The sequence below is a fragment of the Neltuma alba genome, unplaced genomic scaffold, assembly GCF_004799145.2.
Source record: "Neltuma alba isolate B1F8T4 unplaced genomic scaffold, ASM479914v2 tig00003126_pilon, whole genome shotgun sequence".
Classification (NCBI taxonomy): Eukaryota; Viridiplantae; Streptophyta; class Magnoliopsida; order Fabales; family Fabaceae; genus Neltuma; species Neltuma alba.
Genome location: NW_021633149.1, coordinates 26,970 through 50,998, shown reverse-complemented (window position 1 = coordinate 50,998; position 24,029 = coordinate 26,970). Strand labels below are relative to the sequence as shown.

The 24,029-nt window shown below is 36.1% G+C and overlaps 2 protein-coding genes and 1 pseudogene across 2 annotated transcripts; all 3 read right to left on the bottom strand.

Moving 5' to 3' along the window:
- Nucleotides 1-50: 50 nt before the first annotated feature.
- On the bottom strand, nt 51-13,984 carry LOC114740379 (protein MON2 homolog). Its single transcript, XM_028928522.1, has 31 exons — nt 13,696-13,984; nt 12,936-13,121; nt 12,552-12,641; nt 11,264-11,337; nt 10,962-11,117; nt 10,683-10,803; nt 10,443-10,498; nt 9,721-9,775; nt 9,573-9,629; nt 9,374-9,475; nt 9,146-9,226; nt 8,994-9,046; nt 8,005-8,074; nt 7,614-7,677; nt 6,599-6,747; nt 6,386-6,513; nt 5,978-6,035; nt 5,778-5,875; nt 5,535-5,619; nt 5,312-5,377; nt 5,173-5,232; nt 3,490-3,576; nt 3,039-3,222; nt 2,854-2,897; nt 2,640-2,771; nt 2,426-2,557; nt 2,273-2,325; nt 2,140-2,188; nt 479-537; nt 170-313; nt 51-84 (listed from the first exon to the last, which is right to left on the bottom strand). The coding sequence occupies exons 1-31, from the start codon at nt 13,798-13,800 to the stop codon at nt 51-53; spliced, it is 2,832 nt and encodes a 943-aa protein (XP_028784355.1). The 5' UTR covers nt 13,801-13,984.
- A 3,035-nt stretch (nt 13,985-17,019) lies between these two features.
- Nucleotides 17,020-18,469, bottom strand: LOC114740371 (benzyl alcohol O-benzoyltransferase-like). Its single transcript, XM_028928515.1, has 2 exons — nt 18,020-18,469; nt 17,020-17,946 (listed from the first exon to the last, which is right to left on the bottom strand). Exons 1-2 carry the CDS (start codon nt 18,467-18,469, stop codon nt 17,020-17,022), a joined length of 1,377 nt encoding a protein of 458 aa, XP_028784348.1.
- Nucleotides 18,470-21,542: 3,073 nt separating this feature from the next.
- LOC114740378 (benzyl alcohol O-benzoyltransferase-like) lies at nt 21,543-23,068 on the bottom strand (annotated as a pseudogene).
- Between the last annotated feature and the right edge of the window lie 961 nt (nt 23,069-24,029).

Sequence of the window (24,029 nt, the reverse complement as noted above, 5' to 3'; positions counted from 1 at the left end):
GTAGCGTGGTCTCTGATATCCTGGAAACCAGTGCCTGTTCCTCCATCTTTTCACTGTCTATCGGCTTCACTAGAGAACCAGCACCTAAAAATCATGAGACAGCAGCATATCAAAAATATAGTGCGTGTTCAGGCTAATTGTCAGTGAACTGATTGACAATTGAATTAACCTGTTTCCTTTTTCTTTCCTTTCGAAGATTTTATTAAGGCCCTTGGCAATGAAATCAGTCATTGTCCATAGGAGGCCTATTGCAGTCAGGCTTATGTTTAACTCTGTCTTTTGAGCACTATATGTGCCAGTCACATCTACACACCTGCAATAGAAATAACTACACAAATGAGACAACAGAAAGAGCACACCAGGGAACAATCCAGAAGGAGCACCTAAATGCAATGGCGAGTAAACGATTATGAAAAAATGGGATGTATTATCCTAAATGCAATGGAGAATAAACAAAAATGGAAAACTGCGATCTTACACATGAAGGCAGTCTGCAGGAATTGTGGACAGTCCATCATTCATTATCACTTGAAGGTTCTATAAAGGAAATAATAAATGGGAGGGATGAAAATTAGCATACAGACGAACAGCTCTATACAGCTCACAGCACAAGAAAACTAACAAAATTTAGAATCACACTAATATATTAACCACAAAACAGCAATTCAGCATGCATCAAGAGACTGAAAATATGTGCAATAAGATCAAAGGCTGAAATTTAGAATTGGATGAATGAATAACAAAACATACAACAAGACAGCAATTGAATAAATTTCCATAAATAAACTTGAAGACTGTGACATAATTAGGATTGGCAATTCTTTTTAGCCAAAAGGGTGCACTTTTTTTTTTTTCTGGCCAAAAGGATCATAAACAAGTGTGCACATAAACTTAAGCACACTAAGTGCCATAGTGAAGCAAATGCCCGTCTAATAATTTTTCACATTAATGCTTTTAATAAGGGATTTGGAAAAACTATTTGTGGTAAAGATTACGACAGCATTTGGGCCTTAAGCTATGATAGTCCATGGTTTGTCTATGAGTAGGCACTAGTCTCCAGTCAGCTGTAGTTGCTACCTTTTCTTACAGACATAAATAAATCTGATTATTAAGTAGCGTTTCAGCATGTTCCTTGTTCATTTGTATACCCGCTGTTTGTTATCATTTGTGTTCAGTCATGTTTGGGTTTTCACAATACATGCTAACCCAAGTATGCCTTTCGGTGTTATAGGTCTATTAGAATTTAGGGCTATGTTAGCTATAGTCGTTAGCTTCTTTTTATTGGTATTATCTTATGTAATCATGATTTTAGATAAGATCTTGTTAGATTTGTTAGTTACTACCTCTAATCCTTAATATAAGAGCTAATTGACTAATTTGAGTAGATTAAAGAAGTTTGTTAAGTTAGTTATTTGTAATAAATAGGTGCTGTCTCCCTTAAAATACCCTTACTAATCAAGTGTATTAGCTTTAATATTTGAAGAAATATTTAACATGTACAACAACTCCAAGGACTACTTTTGGGAAAAATAAATAAATATGAGAGACAAAGTGGATTGGAGTCTTATATTTAAGACTAAATTGAAAGTCAAAATAGCTCTTATATTAAGGAACATAAATAGTATTAGGATTTATTTGGGGATATTATCCTGTTTTTAGAAGGATTTAGATAGGATTTAATTACCTCAGTAATATTTCGATAGATAAGGATAGCTAGAGCATGTTTCTATAGAGTAGGGTATTTAGAGAGTGCCATAAGAGGCAATGCATGCCTGATTTTTGCATTCAATTTCCATTAAGAATTGCATGCTCAAATTTCCTCTTGCTCTCAATCTCTATATTTCTTGTTGCCTCTCTCATTCTCTCTCTTTTCCTTAATTCCCTAACATATTAATAAATATTATCATTCACTTGCAATTTTAGAGTATCATTGTGTACTATATGTTTCCTCTACACCATGCATAGAACACCAAAAGGCCTAATGTGATGATAAGGGAAAGGAAAAATAACCAAAAACAGAAAAGGCGATGCTTGGACAAATATGCTGTATGATATGTACTCACAAACACGTTAACGAGAAATTCAGCTCCACTTTTGTAAAAATACATCTAGAGAAAAATCAGTGACATCATTGCTGACCTGGAAACCAAGAGTGACAAGATCCTTCTCCGGCGCATCCGCTACAGACCTTAGGGCAAGGCATAAAAACAGAGGTCAACCAAATTGTTAGAAATAAATATTGATGCAATAGAGGAATTGTAACAAGGCCAACCTCAACATTTCAAGTATATTAGGCCAACTGAAATGAAGTTTCTCCCCATGTCTCTGAAAGAATTTGTTAAACAACATTATGAAAAGACTGTAGGAATAACAAAAGGAAAAACGACAAGAAAACTAGATCAAACTGCAGCAACATTAACATTACCTCTAAAACATGAAGAAGAATCTTCAAAGATCCAACACGAACATCAACACTTTGAGTAGAAAAATAAAGAACCTTTAACGCGGATATGACAGAACATTCAAGTGACCTCAGCTCTGAGGTGCTTGATTCAATCTACAAATGCTTACACACATCAAGTCTTATTTTCATATTGGAAATTGATTTCCCAGTCACCAGAAAGATTAGAAGTTCTTACTTCTTGAGATGTTTTATGCAAATTAAATTGTTTGTTATCTAGAAATTGATCTGAATCTAAGACCGCAGATATGGATCTATCCAGCGCATCAAGTGCCATGTTCCTCAAGTGTGGATTAGAATGATCGGCAAGCTGCAAAAATATTTCATATTAGCAAGAATAAATATGAAACTAGCATTGCACATATCAGATGAAAAAATGGGGAAAGGAAAACCTCAAGAAAGTGACCCACAACTTGATCCCAAAATGGTTCCACTCCTGCAGTGGAAAAAATCATATGACGATAATATTTTCGCTCGCAAATTTATCAGAATAAATACAAGTAAGAGAGGTTGAGCAGCTAAACGTCTGACATAAATTTAGAATGTCTGGCATGTTATGGTTGTGTAAGGTGCATACTGTGAACATTATTCACAAGGATGGATATCATTCTCTCCACAGAAAAACTGATGCTTCCAATTTTTTGACTGGTTGGTGCCAGGCCACTTGAAGTACTGGACATGCACTGGTGTGAAAGCTGGCATAATGCAGAGAGAAGTGACCTCACTGCAGATATATTCATTAGAGCGGAGCTCTCAAATAGCTGCCAAATGGATAATAAAACCGAGTTAGAAAAATGGCCTATAAATTCCAAGAGACACAAAATAGTACTAAGTGAAAAAACAGAAGATTACAAGAATAAAAATTATAAAAATAAGGGAAAATATGTTTTAGCAGGAGCTTTTCAGATTACAAGCCTGCAGCCATGAAAAGAAGAGCATCAAGAAAATTTTCAGCTGACACTGAAACCCATAGTTATTAGTCAAATTTCATGTGTGCCACCAACCAAGATTGAATTTGGTCAACCCACCTGAGAATTCAAGGAAGAGAGGATATTGAAGTCACTGTATTGACTAGATGATTCCCTTGTGAACTTGGGGACTAGGGTAGAGACCTCCTGCAGAATTGATTGCCACAGACCTCTATAAGCCTCAATTGCAGACATACCAAAATGATTTTTTAAATCAATATAAGTAACAAATAAAATTGGCTTGGAAAAATCACACATGATATGTTGAGCAACTGTAAACACAACTGACACATGACGGTTGTACAATGTAATCATACATCACCGGATCATACCTGAGCTGTTGGCGTTTGTGGTCAAAACACATGGTAAATAGGAAGGCTTGCTCACTTGTATATTTACACACACAGTGGAGCCCTGTCCACTGTTATATGTAAATACATGTAGAGACACACTAAACATGACAAACATGAATACAAAGAGTAATGCCTCAAAGACAACAACAAACCCTTGAGATAATGAAATGACATAACTACAGGACTCCTAGATGATAAAATAGTAAAGTGGCTTGCGATAAAATCATCCGTGGGTAAGGTTGGTTCATTCTAATGCTTTATCCCTCGCAGGCCATGACAGAAACGCATAAGAAGTCAACATTCCTCCCTCGAAATTAACCCCTACAATTTTTTTCGCTAGGAATTAAATTGAACAGTGCTATGATGGTGCGGATTGACAGCACAAAATTACAATTCATTTCATAATTTATGATTTAACTATTATTATAACATAGATAAAGGATTTATAAATATCTAAAGTCTTACAATATTTTTTTCACGCGTTTATTTTCTATCCTATGTTGGTCTATGTATATAAATACCATGTAAAATGTTGAATAAAATCATTGGAAAATATTCAAACATCTGTCACTTTCTTATTTTCCTTCATATCCTACACTAAAGCCCAACTTCAATCTTCCTGCACCGTCTTCGTGCCAAGAATTTCACTGTTGTTTCATAGTTTCCTGCTTAAGGCAATATTGAATAACAAAAATAACTTGTTCATCTTAACAAGCATTCAGCTATATTTTTATCACAACACCAGATGAAGATCTTGCTCTTTTGTACCAAGAGATAGTTCATGGTAGTATAATCGCAGAAAATGTTCCACACATGCTCTCGACTCGAGAGAGCTAAATTAATAAGTGAACCAGCTTTTACTAGATACCAGCCAAAATATATATATATATATATATAGGCAAGTATATTAAGGTATCAATCTAACTTCTCAAATGTCCAAAAAAAACCCATAAAAACAATTAAGCTGTTAGACGGAAGCCCAAAATTGATTTTGCTTTATTTTTAACACCCCCTTTTGTTCAACAGGCCTGTGTAGACTCACTACTACTAGCACTGAAATCAAACTCCTCACCACTTATCATAGAACCATATACCCCAAAAGTCTCACCTATTTGTAGAAGACCCTAAAATGGGTTAGATTTATATTTCTAACAAGAAGTAATAAAATTAGGCTCAATAATTAACACACATATATATAAATTTCCTCTCTTTTATACAAGAAGTAGAATGCCAACCAACAAGACCGTTCATTCAAGTAGTTACCCATGTATGAATTTAACACATTGTCCACCAGGCTGATGTGTGGCTTAACTCTGAGTTCCACTATAAACTAGCATTGCAATTCTAGCCCATTTCACTGAAGAATAATAAATGAAAGTAATAAATTTACCTGAGTAGTGGCATGTGGCGAATGAATTGCTCGATCTAAAGCTGCCAAAGTTTCTAAAACCTGCAGTTGTTCAATATAATCATTTATGAGCAAGAACTCAATCTCCTAACAAACAATATGACAAAGTATAGCTACGTACCAAGACCCAAGAAGGGCCCAAAACATTATGCAACCTATGAGCAATGTTGAATAAAGTTCGCAAGGCCTAGTTCCAAGATCAGTGAGTGAAACACAAAAGTATGTGAGCAGCCAAATGTTACGAATCCATGAAACAGAAAACAAACTACAGAAAGGATTCGTTACAAATAAAGGGAGGAAATTGCAAACTGCATACAAAAGCATCCTCAAACCAGAAGTGCTACCTGTACATTCTTGGGAGTAAGCACAATACTATCCCTCTGATCAACCAATAATTCAGACCGCTTTGATCCAGGAGACTGCAAAAGACTGCTCAAAATCATAACCCACTGATTACGACTCCATACCTCAAAATCATAACCCACTGAATTTTAGCCAATATAACAGCACTGCCGGTTTGAATTCTTAAATGCTACACTAATAACCATTAAGCAGAGTATCACAACCCACTGATTACGACTCCGTACCTCTTTTTTTCTGTTTCAACAGGAAAATTAATTGTAAATTTGCAAAGGGAAGCCAGAAATGAGTTCAGAGGTTCCACTGCTCGGAGAATACCACATGCCTGTTATTCACCATATCAAGTGTCAACAAATAAAAATCTAAAGTTAATAATCCATCATTCATGTAATCACTAAATAAGAATGCAAAACCACAACTGGGTCACCTGAGTGAATGCCTGATATCCCTTGAGTATTTCCAATACAATGGCTTCTCCTTGTGACCTTCAAATCATCCATTAGCAAGACATGAAGGAATATAAAAGACGATTATAGACTACATAGTGATGTCGTCAATTGAAACTAATGTAAAAACATAATGAATCATACTGAATTGGTTTTTGGTAAAAGGAAAAAAAAATAGGAAAAGGAGTGCATATTGTGTGAAAACACAAAGATAAAGCTCAAAAATAACAAAATCCTTATGAGACTTGATACTGTAAAAGAGTGTTCTACAATCCACCAAATCATATGGAGGAATCCTCAAAATCCAGGGTCATCATTTTGTTGACCTCTGTTTCCACACAACCTCTATAAATACACACACACACACATAATGCAAGCATAAAACAAACCTTGATAGCACAAGGGATAAAGCATCAAGTATTGTCAACCACAGAGAGTCCACCATTGAATAGCAAAGAACTGCAGTCTTCCCAGTCCAGTTCACTGGTGCATCATTATCACATCTAGGGGATTCAAGCTGATTGGACAACAACAAAGCAAAAAATTAAGATAACTTATAGAGGTAGGAGAGAGGGGACAATCATAAAGAATTATGAAATTACCTCCCCAATATCCATGGCTTCATCTGTTAAAGTTGCTACAGTGAAGACAACCCCTAACAGACCTTCAACAGCCAAAGTTATGGCATGCGCTTCACTGGCAACTAAGACTGCAGCATTGGAAGCATCATTATCCAGACTCCATTCGACACCTACAACAGAAAAAAATTCTTATATGTTACACAAAATCATAGCATGCGAAAAGGTGAGCATGTTGTCAAATTTATTTTTCATCTTAACAACCACCATTCATGTTTATACAATTATGATGACCGTTACAAATGAAAGACAATGTTCTTTTAAGCAATACTTACTTGGACTTTTTTGTTTAAAGATTAAGCAGTTCAGAAAATTTTCAAGACCCTGAACACTTGAAATAGTTCTAATTTCTATCTGGAAGAACATAACCATGCGTGTTCATGCCTATTTGTTCACATTCTCATTTTCTGCCTTTTCCTATTACAACTTGCAGTTTGAGTAGCTCAGGTGATTGACAAAATAATGAAGGGCTTTCTTGGGTCTAAAGATGGGACCTGGAGGATAGGAGCAGATGACCAATATCTTATCAGTTGGAAGGATTGTTGCAGAACTACAGAGAAATTGGAAGTTAAAATTCATGTTTTTAACAACTAAATGAAGCAGATAAAGATCACAAATATGTAGGTATACAAGTTGTCAAATTATACAGAACAGACAGAACAAATGAACGCTCCTTTAGGATTATTGCCAAACGTATCATTCCCGTTCTAACATAAAGTTGAGACTTTTTTTGGGAAGAACTATTTAGGATTTAACAAAGAGATTAAGATGTCACAACATAATTGTTCAACCTCAATATAAAAATCATCACGTTGTTTTTTTGCTTATCCGAGGGACAGATCCCAAAATCAACTAAGATTAAACAGAGGGGACCACTGTCCCAGTTAAATCATTGTTTACCACCAAGGACAGGTATAGTCTCATACAACACCATTTGCACTAATGATGCCACACCGAGTTCAGCAATGAAAATCAATACCTTTGGCTTTGCTACTAAACATCCCTGCAACAGCTGCTAGGCTCTCCTCACTTGTTTCTTGAACCTAGAGAACACAGAACCTCCACTAAGCACAAAAATATTTTCAAATCTAGGCAACCGAGAAATACTGCCAAATCTTCAAGACATTATATGCATGATAACTAGAAGCCTCTTCAGAAAATGCATTGACAGTAGTGAAAGGATCTTAATATACATAATTGAGGCAGGGAGAACCAACGCAATTTGATTAAGCTCAGGTCAAGATAGCACGCCATATTCAGAGGAAAAACAAGGATGGCGAATTTGATGATATCATTGCAGAGTTTATTCCATGCTACATCCACAAAGTATGAGTGGAAATTGAGTTAAAAGATATGTTGTCAACATCTACCTGTAAATTTGAAACAACTCTAGCAAGAGCTTTGACCATACCCTCCACAACATTTGTGTTCTTGGGATGCCTACATTTCAGTTAATTGCAGTAGTAAATACATATGTTATGAATGTAGAACCAGTTCATTTTATCAACACCACTACAGCAGAAAAATGTCAGAATTTGCTATTGTCTGATGAGAAATCCAATGAGGAAAAAACAATTAGATATTGTCCTAAATTTCGACAAATTAGCAATGCATCAAGGGACTCTTGAGAACTGAAGTTTCAAAACCCACTTTAAAGCTAACAAAAAATTAAACATATATCTTAGTTTCAAACGCAAAACCGAAAAGTGAATTGCATGTCTTACTTAAAGAAAGAGAACTATTCAAAAGCCTAACTATATCAATTCTTAGCATGCAGCAAAAACCAAAACTGATTTTTTTTCCCCTCTCCATGCATTTAATGAGGCATGATCTGATTTTGTAGCTGATCAGAACTTTGAAGATAATATGATTCCAAAGTCAAACAATTCCCTTTTCAACCCCCATGTGTCTATTTCTTTCATTGCAATACCATGCTACAGCTGCAGAGAACCAAGGGCCCTCCTATACACACACACACACACATCAAGTAAGCAAATCTCACCAATCACTCTGCATGTCCACCCACTCATTTTGGCAAACGTTTGCAAGTTTCAGAATATGCATATCAATAACTATGATTTACTTCCATTTACACGCTTTCTTTTTAGAATATGATTTTCCAAATTCAATATAACACTGAATCCCTTAAGTCTGAAATGGAGACATTAAGAAATGGCATATCCTGCTATGGTAAAGGTGAAGATATGCTATTCGGACAGAGTAAGCAAATACTTAACAGGTGTATAAATAGTCTATCGCCTTGTTTATGCCATCAGGTGGAGCGCATGAGCAAGAAACAAGGGAGGAAATTGAACAGCATTATGCATAATACCATTGAATAAGAAGATATTTAGCTCACATGTCAAAATTTTGGAAAAGAATCCGCAGTGTCCATGCCTCCACACAGAAACCCTACACATATACCGGCTCGCTACATTAAATATTTACAGAGGAAATTAATGTCTCAAGCCAAATAAATTCAAAAAGTATTTTCGTGTTCATCTACATTACCCTCAAGATTTCAAGAACAAGAATGCGATGCCATAATGGCAAGTCAAGAAAAGTAACCTTCAGTAACATACTGAGAAATACCTGCACCAAGGTGAAAAAATTTGATATGTTTGAATTTGCAACCAATCAAATTGTAAAACTATTAATAAAAAGGGCCGTTGCTGAATAATTTAACAATTATTGGAATATCATGAGCTGACTAGAAGAGCATGGGAATAGAAAATTTACCTCACATTCGGTGACAAGGGATGAACTGTAAAGCCTAATTATATGAGCAACTGACCGCAAGACCAAACGACGAAAGCTGGGTTCACCAGCTTCTCCTTCAAGCTGATCAGATATTACAGAATTATGGCGAAGAAAACTCCTTTTTAACTCAATTGAACAAAAGTTCCAAATACAAAACAGTCACAAGGGGATCAACTACCTCAGTATTGGTACGAAGTGAAGTCATCAAAAGTGAACATATCTTTCGTCGTAAAATCTGTCATTTCTTTTAACAATTATATCCAAAATAACATAACAACAAACATGCTAGCAGTAAGAACACTCTGAATTGAGATAAAAAGAATCACCTGTTCATAAGGTAGCAATGTCCTGAAAACAGCCACATAATTGGACAAAACAAACCTATAGAGGGTTGCCCAATTAATCATAGTGAAAAGCATTAGAAAAGTGATATGGTGACTTAATAGCAAATGATCGTCATTGACCAACTTGGTGATGACTGTTCAAAAGCATTATTTACAGTGACAAAATCTGTTGGTGGACCTAGGGCCTATATCAGGTCCAATGTCCTATTTGCTTCACAAGTTTGACGTATTTCCGTCTTAAAACATGATAACATTGTATGGCATGATGTGAAGTAAAAATGACAGAAAATATAAAGATAGAGAACAAGAATATGCCTTAACCAGGAGAAAAGCTAAACAGAAAAACCAAAGGCAATGACACGGATTCATTTTGCCTTGATGACTTCAGCAATGAGCTGTTTTATATTATTATGAAGATGATGATGATGATGATGATGATGCTTGAATAGTTAATATACATGTCAAATATTATCAGAATAATTCAAATTTATTTATTTTGAACTTATCTAGCATATTTTCAGTTTCTTTCTTATTTTGACACCTTCTTCCACTCAGGTAAGCTCATTTCTAGCACTCTTGAAATAGCTTTTAATACATGACATTAGTGGAAACCAGTGAAACTAATCCTAGGCAGCCAATCAAAGAGCACACCACACAAAATCTCATGAAGAAAAAACCACAACCTGCCCAAAAAAAATTCTTACTCAAGTATATCAAGTGCAAACGCCCTCTGAAGAATATTAGCGCGTAACCAAATTGCCTGTAGGATGATTGCCAATTTAGTGATGTAGGAAATAGCATAAAATAAATATCAATCCATTTCACTGGCTGCTAGAAATAGACAAACACGAACACCTAAATTAGTTTCTAAGTACCTATGGTCAAAAAAGACAACAAGCTAGAGCTACTTTAACACAAATAAGTAGTTTCAAATAAGCACATACAGATCCACCTGCGGCAAGAGATGTCAGGTCTTCAAGCAACCGAAGCCCAAGTTTTCCCGTTTCAGTTAAAGTCTCCCTCTTAGATGGTGACCCTCCAAAAACAGATTCGTGATAGAAAGAGCTGCGCACAATTATCTTCACAGCATAAGTTTGGATCTAGAAATCAATTTGAGACAACAAGGCCTAAAATGCCGACAAACATCCACTACAATAAAAAGCAAATAAAACAGAAATAAGAGTGATCTGGATTCCCTCCATTAAGGGGTTGGGGGAACATACTCTGACAAATTGATGCTGCGGTTAACATCACCAGTAACAGAGCTTGTACGAGAAAGCTGACTTCCAAAACCATATTTGCCAGCAGGAAGAGACTCAGCCAAAACCACGCGGTCAAAAATTAAGGCCACAGCTTGCCTAAAGGTAGCTGCAGCAGTACTGCATAACAATTGCAAAAGAACATGTATAGACACACAAGAAATTAATATCTCCACGAATGCAAGGCAACTGATGTAGAATATAATATTAATAACAAATGACTACATTAAGAAAAGTTTGCCGATGCTCAATATAATATCTCTTACTTCCGCACGCTATCAAAAGATCGGGAGTTTTCGAGAAGCCTAAGACAGATACCAAGAGCTTGGGCCATTGTATCCTGAAATTAAAAATTGAAGTGGCTTGGAAACTGCTAAGTAATACAATAAAAGAGGCTAGTCAATAACACAACTGGATGTAAACGGGCTACTCAAGAGGAAATAAAATTGTATTGAGCAGACTGCTTTGAGTGGAAACAAGTCAGCCACATGGTGATTCCAAACCACAAACTTTTCAAATATATCTTTCAAAAAAGTAATCATTAATGGGGAAAAAATTAAGAGATAATGCGACATTATGATATCAGAGATTATGATATCTGATCCATATCCTCCTTTCATCGGTCTTTTCAGTGACTGCTCAATGACTCGGGTGTTTTCTCAAACTGCTTGACATCTTCGCTGTTGTCTCTCCAATATTTCATATCCCAAATACTCATTGCAGCTAACAAATTCATTCTAAGAATACGGACAAAAATATATTATCAACCATTGTAGGCAGATCATCCATCTTTTGACAGCAGTGACACTACAGATGCATGAAGTAGATTGTACAGAAGGCAATGTATGATGTTATACAATTAACTAGCATTGCAAATGAGTATAATGCAGAATATTCAAAATGCCCTATATAAATGATGAGTGAAAATAGACGGAGGAGTTCTTTTCAGCTTGAATTTTGTAGATGAAATAGCAGTTTACTGCATATACATTACGTAATGGTATTGTGCTCGTATAAGAGCTGTATTATAGACTACAAATATGAAAGTCATTAGTCTACCTACTAATTATTAACATTAGTTACATATGGATTAAAGTTTGATTCACTAATGCAAAGAATTTTCTACAGACAGTGAAGCTTCAATGTATTTCAAAATCTGTTGAAAATTCTAACAAAATTACCACAGCGATATGCCAATTTCATGTGTATTGACAGTGTATAAAATTTAGCGCTACAAGGGAATCAAATTAACATATTGCATGTTCTCTGGATTTTATATGTTGATTAGCATGTGCTGACGTTATAGGAAATTCAAATTAGATTCATAATTAAGACTACCGTTGTTCATCCATTGGTTAAGCATGTTCTTAATCAATTTGAAGACTAAGCTTTTCAAGGTGGTCAAGCTTAAATGCATCAATAGTGACAAAATGCATAATCCTCATTTAGAGATACTACTTTTGAGTCCATTCTACTTATAAGCAAGCTTCTAGCTATAATATAGCTTCCACTTTCTATATAGCAAATGCACAATGTTCACTAGCTGAAGATTACCTCATTTTCAGGGAGTAAACGTGACTGGAATATTATTGATATGGTCTGCAGCGTCTTGAGCTGAACGCCCTCATCTACCATTTCAGCATGCTGCAGAGGGGAACAATTTTTGGCAGACCACAAAGGCACAAGTCAGATTTCCCACAATGGTGGAGAGTGTTGTCATGTCTTGGCTTTTGCATAAATCAATGATAACAAGACTCATCAAAGTAACAGGAGTAACGAAAGCACCAAGGATCAATGTTCGTGCAAACACAGCTAGGCCACAATATGATCATGGCAGCATAGATGATAAGGCCAGAGAATACAAGCAAAAGCAAGATCCAACTGAAAGGATTGAAAATTTGAAGCCATAACGTGTACTGAATACTTATCTAGACTTACGTCCTTCAGTGTGGATAATATCTCTTTGAGGGAAGATGGAGAAACCGCATCATGAGATATGAGTTTCTGCAGACATGAGAGTCCAATAATGCTAAGCTTAACTGTTCTCACGTCACATGCCATCAAAAATATTCTCAATATGTCCTCATTATGTGCGATTTCACTGGGATTTGACAAAGAACGAAGCTGCAAGTAGATGATAATAAGAAATGTAAGCAAATCATACTTGAGTCCTTTTATTTTTAGAAAATGACGTAATGAGCAAAAAATAGTCTCTTTGACAACTTCAGCTTTGTACTACGCATCTGGAACTAACAAAATATATACATGATGCTGTCAAACAATAATTCGTATGCCAAGCACTTTTTGTCTATTGTCTTTTCGCGCGCTTGGATATTTATCTAAGCATCGCTCGAATTTTTGCTTGAATGACAACCACATTACATTTTCTTCAATTCCTGAGCACCAAAAATCCAGCATTAAGGTCACTTGAAACTAAATCGTGCAGTTCAATGACGCCATTTGAGTAAAGGTCGTGCTCCTAACGAGTGATAATAAGTGTCTGAGTTGTCACATTTCTCTTTCCTTTATTTCAATCTCTAAATGACCAAAAAATGCGGCGCAAAACTTCCTTTCTGAAAAACTACATCTAAACACAGAAGTTCGGATGTTACAGCGGCTACTTGCTGATGCATTCAGGAGCATGTAATATGAGATTAAAAAATTATACAGAAATTAATATATAGCATTGAATGATAACCTTAAGAATTGCATGCTCAGCGCCGTCTTTAACAGCAGGATACCGACGGCGAGCTTCTGCAGAAAGAGCGCGAAGGTCAGATTCTAAGACCGCCATGAAAGCCATCTCGGAAATTCTCACTTCCTAAGTTCGCCGATGGCGAGTACTCCGCTATGCCTTAGAACAAATTACGAGGAGCAACGATCAGTTTAGAAGGAGCATCACCGCAGAGATGAGTGGGGAACAGGGAATTGCCCATGGATCTGGAGTGCGGAAGCCAGACATGGATTCTCTGCAGGTCGCTCGTTTACACAGTTTAGGACGGTGATCGATCACGGAGAGAGCAATTTTGGGCTTCAGTAATTGGGTTGATGGTATAAGGCCGCCCAAAAGGCTTGGGTTTGGGCGTACATGGAGACTTAAATCCAGTGTCATTTACCCTAAGCACAGCCTCTGAGTGTCTGTCCCCAAAACAAAATACCCTAACGAGGGGTCCAGGCCGAAGATACCTAGGTGAGAGAATGCGACCGACTTCGGGGAACAAATTGGGCCGAGACCCAAAATGGAAACCCCAATTACTGATCCAGGACGAAACCCTAATTACAGATCATGTCGGCGGAAACTACCCAATTAAAGAGAATGATCAATTAAGAGATGGGCGGCCCAACCTTTATTTTTTAAGTCTGACCAACGAAAAAATCAAAAATTCATCTGTGCATATTTTTCCCACCGCCGCATTTATAAATTTTATATTTTAAAAAATTATACAAACTATTATATAAACCAAAGATAATAATGTTTTATTCACTAGTAGCTCCAGTCTTTAATATAAAGGCTGGTTGAGTAATTTGAGTGGACTAAAAAAATTAATTAAATTAATTATTTATAACAAATAGGTGTTGTCTTCCTTATAATACCCTTACTAATTATGTGTGTTGACTAAAGCTACTATTTAATGAAATATTTGATATGTGTAACTATTATAATGACTGGCTTAAGAATAGATGAATGAATATAAGAAACAAAATAAATTTTGATTTTATATTTATGACTAAATTAAATTCAAACTAGCTCTTATATTCAAAGTTAGAAGTAGTATTTATCAAGCATGCAGCACAACTTGTTAATTTTGTTTGTTATACAACTCGTATCATATTATATTGATTAAAATATATAAAATCTTCCCGAAAGTATTTGAAGTTAATCTCTTTTGGAGAGTTTTAACTTTTAACGTTAAAAGTATGTTTGGATTGAATCAAAACCATAGTTTTAAAAGTGTTTTTACGATATACTAAATAAATATATGAAAGAATTTATCTCGATTTGTGAAAAAGTGCTTTTTAAAAACACTTATGATGTTTCCTAAATACCTCCTAAATCCCCCATCATTATTTTCATTGTTAATTCGCTAGCAGAACTTGTCATGTCAAATTGACAATAATTGTGTGGCACCTCGCATTGATTGAAAATTTCACGTTAAGGTGCACAAAACTATTTATATTATTTACATATAACCTCTTAATTTAAACTTAGCCTTCTTAAAATTTTAATTTCTAATACTGACCCTTTTATATTATTAAGTTATTGACAAAAAATGTCATGTCAAAATCTGACATGGACTAACAGATTTACGTTAAAATATATAAAACCTCGTCTGCTTGACTGCATATATAAGCCCTCAGTATTTAAAAATTTAAATCTAACCTTCTGTTCTGATTTTTAACATGAAACCTCCAGTCAGTAGTTTTGTTATTGAGCCAAACGATCATGTCAGACTAATGACAACGACATCGTTTTCTTTTTTGGCGTGAAAAAGCTATTTTAACAGCCCAACAGCCCACTTCTGTTGTTTTGCTCCAACCAGGCAAACTGGCAAAGCGATTAGCGATCGAGGGCATTTCAGAAGTGTTTTTACGATATACGAGATAAATATATAAAAAAATTTATCTCAATTTACGAAAAAATGTTTCTGAAAAGTGATTATTGGGGTATCCAAACACCCCCTTATTGTGTATATGACTATGGCCACACGGGAAATAAATGTCGACACTGAAAAGAAAACTAACCCAAAAGAAAAGGTATTCTATAAACTAATAAACTACTTTAAGTAAATTAAATATGTTAGTAAAATCAGTTATGGTTAATCTAATTTTTTATCCATTCATAAAATTAGTCATGGTTAATATAATTTTTGATTCCCTAAATTCACTCTCATTTTAGTTTTGGTCCCTCAAGTTTCAGGTCATAGGTCTCGGTTATTTAGATTTTTGTTCATTTAAAACACTGGTTCCTGTAATTCAATAAAAACTTGAAATGTTTTGCTCATTGAAGAACCAAAACCAAAATGAAGACTGAATTGAGGGACAAGGATTATATTAATCCAATTAGTTAATGTAATACTTTTCCGATCCTAAATATAAGACCCTTATATACACTGGTATGAGGGTCTTATATTTAGGACTGGAAAAGTATATTTTTTTCTAAATCGTCATAAGATCTTTCTTTACTTCTTCCCTCCCCCTCCTAGTTAATTATTATCGGGAAAATATCAATAAAGTTAATTTGTGAAAAAGTTGATAAACATATAAATAAGTTATTCATATTAACTTCCTAATTAAGTTTTATATTAAGCACAAAAATAATATGTTTTTGGCTGCCTTGAAATTACAATTGCCGGTACCTAAACAGGCGGAAGGGATTAGATTGCAATCTGCCTGAAGAGTTAGAAAAGCAGGTAAAAATTCAAGAACTAAAGGACAATAAATACAAATTCTGAAATAAAAAACAGAATAAAAGGGCTGAGTGTTAACGGCAAAATCCCCGTTTAATGAAAGCATAGGGAAATTTTTATATATGCAAATTCATTCTACTAAAATTTGGTACAATAAACCAATAAAAACGTCATATATTCAAAATTCATCAAATATTTTTTCAGCCGCGTGCATTAACATGAATACACGATGATTTGTTAATTTATTAACAAATAGTTGGTACCGTAATGTAAGACCCGCTTGATTTTTCTGTCTTGAGGTCGAGTCTTATGGGAGATATTTCCGACATTTCTTAATAAGATTCAAAAAAAGTAACAGAGATGAGATGATAATATTAAAAAAGAAAAAGATTTTTTTTTTCAGTGTTATGTACAGGTGATTAAGGAAAGAAAAGGAGTACAGAACATGACACAGGTCAGGCGAGTGGTTATGATGATCCCCATAGACACATACACACGATATAAGCAGAGCAATGTTAACAGCTCCCGGCTGACGAACTCCAAAAAAAAAAAAAAAAAACTTAAAAACCACAAAACGCACGAGCTAATTTGGTTGCCCATGAATTTGCCAGTCACTACAAGTGAGACATGATGATGCTGGGATCTTGACTACTGTTCTTATAACTGCCAAGCACGTTGTCCAACTCTCTGGCAAACCTGTTCATAGCCTTGGGTGGCAAGCACATAAGCACAACTCTGCCATCCTCTCCTTTATTATTGGTAGATCCAACAGAGAAACTCACTCCAGGAAGTGGCCCAAGGCCAGCCTCAGCCAGACCAGCATACACAGCCTTGCCCCACCCAAAATTAACATTTCTAAAGCCAACACGCGACAAGTCTGATATCATCCACGATCTCTCTGATGTAAAACAAGGTCGTCCTCTAGTCACCAAAAGATCAGCCATGGAGTGCACATACTCTTCATTCACTTCAGCCTTGGCTTTTTTCACTAACTCCAAGGCATATCCCAATGGACTCTCACAAAGTTTCCCCGCAGTGGTAACTGCAGCTGGATACACAAAGGCATTACCATAATAACCAGTAGGTATTGGAGGGTTAAACCTACCTCGGCCATAACGTGCATTTACGATGAGCAACGCGCGAACATCATCGTCTGGATCTAGCTGCAGAGCCTTAGTGCGGCAACTCCAGAGACAAGCTGTGAGGACCTCAAATGTTGTAGATTGCCTAAGGTGACGAGGAATGAGACGTCGAATGGCAGATATCTCAGTTGGCCCAAAGAAGAAAGATTGATGGGCTATGTCTGTTAAGGGAATGGTGGCGCCAGCCACTTCCTCGAACTCATGATGGGTGCAAGTAACACGCGGAGGGTTCCTTGCACTCAGGATCTCTCTGTGCCAGACAGGAAGAACGGAGGGTTCACTTGCCCCGTTAGCTATTTCAGCCAGAGCATTCATGAACTTGAAAATACCAGGTCCGTCGGTCACGGTGTGATTCATGCGAACAGCGAATACAAAACCTCCACACCTGAGACGTGTTACCTGCGGTTTATAAACTTTTCTTAGCATGTCTTGATATATAGAAAATTGTTAGGTAAAGGAAATAACAGAAGACCTGTATAAGTAAGAGGGGACAATAAAGGATTCCTTCAGAACGAGGAACATTGTAAAGGAGGTCATTGAAGCATGGAAACGGAGGTTTAAGATTGTCACCAAACTGAGCAAGGGTTACATCTGCATCAGCTTCAATAAAAAGAACGCCTTTTCCATTACACTCGACTAAGAGTTTGCGGCCAACACCTTCCCTGAGCCTACCTGCAAAGGGGTAGTAAAATACCAGTGTCTGAGCTAATGCGTCTCTGATGACTTTGACGGGGTCCTTCCCCACCATTGAAGCCTCGTGACGGTAGAAATGTACCAGTGGAACATGGGCACGTAAACTGTCTTGGTCGTCCAAGTCAGACAGTAGCTTTAACTCACGAGGAGTAGGCTTTGCTGGAGCCACAAGCTCTGGTTGGTGCCTCCTTACAGTAAAATTGAGACGAGAGGAAGTCGGCACAATCATAATTAATGTCTGCTTGGAAGAAAGTGGAGAATTCAACAAAAGGGAAAGGTCCTAGTTTGACGTGATCTGAGTTTTCATTTGTAGCTTGTATTTATAGTGGGACGAGTGACTGTTCAGCAGCGAGGCTTCCTTAGGATTCAAAAAAATTCCGTGCGCCCCAGACATACTGCTATGCCAACTGAAACAAACCTATCAGCCGCAGAAATTAGATACTACAATGATACTGCCCTAACAACGCAACATTCTGTAAGACAAAATCAAATTTGACTAGCTCTTCGCCGTATTTAAATTCTTTTTAATATACATGCGCGTGCAAAATCAATTTCGACTTCTCATTTCAACATGTAAGTCATACTTTCCAAGTTTTATTGCTGATCAATATAAGTTACTTTCCGGCACTATTATTGGGACACGAACATAATTTTGACGGTCATTCTGCCTAATAAAACAGGATCACCTGTTGGATTCCTTCTTTGCCTCGACTGAGGTTTCACAATTGTTGTGATCTGCCCGCAGTAACATCGTTGGTTTATAGGATTAGCTGGGTAGCTGATTATTGATATAAAATATGGTATTTAATTACGATAATCGTTTCTCAATCCGCCTGGCCTAGATGAGCCTTCGTTGAATCTGATATCTGATATTATAAGTAGATGTGCAGCGGGGACACCTAGCAAAGTAATAGAGTAGACTGTTAGTCACTGTTTTTTGGCCCCGCAGGAGACTGCTGTAATTTTGGGAGAATCCCAAAAAAATATCCTTAAATTTTAAAATTTCATATCAGTTTTTATTATTATTATTTAATAACAATTCATAATATTTAAAAAGTAAATAATAATATATTTTTGTAGTAATTTCTGATTGAATTTTCTCAATATTTAAAAAGTAAAGGAAAAACCATATTAGAGGTACCTATACTTTTTTTTTTAATTTTCAATTTGGTACCTATGTGTTTTTTGTTCTTAACTAAATCTTTATTTTTCCTCTATTAACATTATTAATCCTTATGTAGAGACTGAAAATATCAATAGAACAGAGTTATAAGAGCTAATGTTGCTAAAAATATAAAATTAAATGTTTAATTAAAGGGAAAAAAACACATAGGTACCAAATTAAAAATTGAGAGAAAGTATAGGTACCTTCAATATGGTTTTCCTAAAAGTAAATGACAAATATCTTTGCGAAAACGTGACAACCTGTTGGTTTCGCTTCTTCCTAGGGTTCACGATTGCTGAGCCGGAGGCTCGCAGAGTTGCTGTTACATTTACATCATCCTCGGTTAATAGTAACAGATCTTGGATCCAGATCCCCTCAGAAGCGTTTTTCTCAGCGTCTCTCAATATCTTGACATCCTATCTATTCACATGATCCAAAGGCTCACAGTGCACCACATCATCAGGCCCATGCTCACTTCCTAGTCCAAGGGTGTGTTTGGATGAAACCAAACCGTGGTTTGGAAAAGTGATTCTGGAGAATAGATTCTGAGGAGAATAGATTCTGTGAAGAATAGATTTTGTAAAAAAGTGATTTTGATAAGTGTGAGTGTTTGGATAGTTGTTATCAGAAGCACTTTTTATATATACAAATTACTAAAAAAAAGACATAAGTTAATATGATAATTACAGAAAAATAGATTTTTATGATATATTTTAATTTGAAGGAATAAAATTGTTAATAATATATTTTTTTACCAACATAATTAATAATACATAAGATAATATAATTAATAAATATTAATGTGTATATATATTTATAAAATATAAGATTAAATATGTTTATAAAAAATATGTTTATAAAAAATAACAAGATACATATCATATAGGCTCTCATACTCTCCCTTTTTTCTCCAAAGCAAAAAAATTTTGCTTTTTCCAAAACCATGGTTTTGGTTTTTTACTGGGGTGTTTGGTTGAAACCAAACCGTAGTTTGGAAAAGTGATTCTGGAGAATAGATTCTGTGAAGAATAGATTTTGTAAAAAAGTGATTTTGATAAGTGTGAGTGTTTGGATAGTTGTTATCAGAAGCACTTTTTATATATACAAATTACTAAAAAAAAGACATAAGTTAATATGATAATTACAGAAAAAATAGATTTTATGATATATTTTAATTTGAAGGAATAAAATTGTTAATAATATATTTTTTTACCAACATAATTAATAATACATAAGATAATATATTAATAAATAATTAATGTGTATATATATTTATGAAATATAAGATTAAATATATTTATCAAAAAATATGTTTATAAAAAAAATAACAAGATACATATCATATAGGCTCTCACACTCTCTCCCTTTTTTCTCTAAAGCAAAAAAATTTTGCTTTTTCCAAAACTATGGTTTTGACCCAAAACCATGGTTTTGGTTTTTAGATCTGGGGGTGTTTGGGTGATTGACACCCAAACCATGGTTTGGGGTGTCACCCAAACACCCCAAATCTTGCACTTTAGACGACTTCTTGCGCGTAGCTTGAGCTAAAATTTGCAACTATCAATATTTCGATTGACCATGATGATGATTTGGCCTTGGGCTATGTTATTTCTGGTTTGGACGTTCTGCACCTAAAAGTTCATTTGAGAAACCAACTTTCCGTAAATTGTTTTATTTTTAAAATTTAGTCCCAAAAATTCCCTTTGTCATATTTATCATTTGAGAGTATTAATTGGAGAGTGTTAATTCTTTTTAACGATCTTTTGCTATTTCTGAGTTCTGCCATAGATTTGAATTTTTTAATAATGACTGTTTAAAAAAATGTTAGATCGAGCAGGAGCTATATAATACTGAGGCGAATTGCAAGGAGTTTATTTAGTTTTAACATCGTCCCTGCACTTATATTTGGCCAAAAAACAACATCGCTGCACTTATATACTGTAAAATATAAATTAAATTTTAACGGAGATTGTAACATGTCCATTCCTTCTGACCCACTTCATTACAATACTTCACGCATAAATTGTAATATAAAAGCATGTCCCGAAAATAAACGAAGTTCAAAATAAACCCAAACTAAGAGACGACGGACCAAGAGTATTCCTTGCATAGTCCGATTGGCGATAATTCGCCATAACTACAGGCAAGACATGATAAATTTAGAATCTGGAGCATTATCGTTGTGGCTGCTAAGCATGTTATCTATCTCTCTGGCGAAAATCTCCATCGATTTGGGCGGCAAGCAAAGTGGTGCTGTTATGCCTTCTTCCCCTTTAGCATTCTTACATGCAACGAAAAAGCTTACTCCAGGAAACGACCCAGCCCCAGCCATCGCTGGTCCAGCGTATATCGCCTTGCCCCATCCAAAATCTATATCTCTCAACCCAGAACGTGTTAAATTCGACACGATCCATGACCTTACCGGGTTGAAGCAAGGCCGTCCTCTGATCACCATAAGATCTGCCACGGATCGTATATACTCTACCGTTGCCTCACCTTTCGCCTTTTTGACCAACTCTAGGGCATACACAAGTGGACTTCTCGTAAGCTTATTCGCAGTGGTAACAGCGGCGGGGTACACAAAGCCATTACCGTAATAACCAATCGGCAACAATGGCGGGTTTGTTTTGCCTCTAACATTGCTAATGCACATTAGGCGAATCTCCTGGTCTGGTTCTAGCTGTAATGATATGGTGCGACAGCGCCAGAGGAATGCTGTGAACGCCTCAAACATAGTGTATTGACCATGGTATTCAGAAAACAGTTGACGGATAGCCTTTAACTTGTCAGGTCCAAAGAAGAAAGAGCTTTGGACCATAGCTTCCGGCATTTTTGCTTCTGTATCATCAGGCACTTCCGTGTACTCATGATGGGTGCATGTAACGCGAGGTGGGTCCCTTGCGTTTAGTAGCTCTCTACACCAAACTGGGGTAACTGAAGGCTCACTAGCACCCCTGGCAATCTCCGCTAAGGCTCCAAAGAATTGAGCTATACCATGACCATCCCACATGGTGTGGTTGAAGAAGTAGGCTAAAACGAAACCACCGCACTTGAGACGTGTAACCTACGATTATAAGGGGGGGAAAACATTATTAGCATGCTTGTGGAAATGCACGTAGCAATCAAGGTGCTTCTTGATCGAAAGCTGTTGGACACGGTCTTACAAATTAATAAGAAATAGAAATAGATAGCTAGATATGTGCTGTATATGGACCTGAACAACTAAGGGGGGACAATTAATGGTTCCTTCCAAGCCTGGAGCATTATAAAGGAGCTCTTCAAAGCATGGAAATGGTGGTTGAATAGGGTCGCCGAATTGGTGAATGGTGACATCTGCGTCAGCTTCAATGAAGACGACCCCTTCCTCGTTACAATCTACCATAAGTTTGCGGCCAGGACCTTCCCTAAGCCGACCTGCGAGTGGATAGTAAAAGACTAGGGCTTGAGCAAGCGCCTTTCTGATAAGTTGGGCGGGGTCCTTTCCTTGCATGGATTGTTCGTAAGGATAAAAGAATGCCGCTGGAAGTCGACATCGAAGACCATCCTGGTCATCTATGTCGGAAAGTAGCTTAAATTCATGGGGGTGGGCTTGGCGGGAGTGATTAGCTCTGGTTGGCGTCTCCTCACCGTAACATTAGATCCGAAACAGACGGTTGAGCCATGTTATATTGGGAGGAAAAAGAATTTATGAAGAGTGGCAAAACCAAGTGTGTTTGTTACTTTAGTCACTTGGCTGTGTGGGGGATGCGTTCCTAGACTGCGTATTTATATAATGGTGATGGGGTACTAAGCAGTAACCACTTGTTATCGCATCCATAGTAGACCCCATACCATCCATCACGTGCTAATTACTAGCCAATTTTCGTGTCGTTCCAGCGGTCTTTGCTTGCCTCCCTCATCAGAGCAGACATATGTGTGTGTGTGGTGCATGTGCATGCTTTAATTGTGTAACATATGTTGATCCATTTTTTTCGAACGAAAGGAGAACTCCACTGCGGAAACAGTCCATGCTCGCACGAAACCTTGTCCGTCGTCACTGATAGAGTCGAAAACATGTTATGGCTGTAATTAATCCAGAACTTATGTCCAAGAGCACGATGCATGAATGGGAGCTAGGATTCATGAGTATGGTAGGATTCGGTAGGATTCGGTGGGACTCATGAGAATTATATTGATCTACTACTCTTGTCGTTTTAAATGTAAATCATTTATGATATATTTAATGTTTAATTTTTAATTTTGCCCTTTTTTTTTGGGAAAATTAGTCTTTTGATTTTTATAGTTTTAACTCATTTGTAACTCAGTCCTATATCTTGAGTCAATACAATTCAATTCTTATAGTTTTGATTCGGTTGTAACTCAAAAGATTAATTTTTTCTTTATTTTTTATTGGAAAGAGAAAAATAATAAAAATATGAGAATGATTTCGAGATAGAAAGAGAAAAAACTTCGATAAAAGTACAATTAAAATTTTTTATTTATTTGATATATTTCTTGATATGTAAGAATGTATTACAATAAGTAATTTATATTAAGGGCTAGAGTGATATACGTGCTATGCTGGTGATGAAAAGGAAATAACCTTGTAATTTGGTAACATAAAAGCTTTTATGTGAATAGTAGA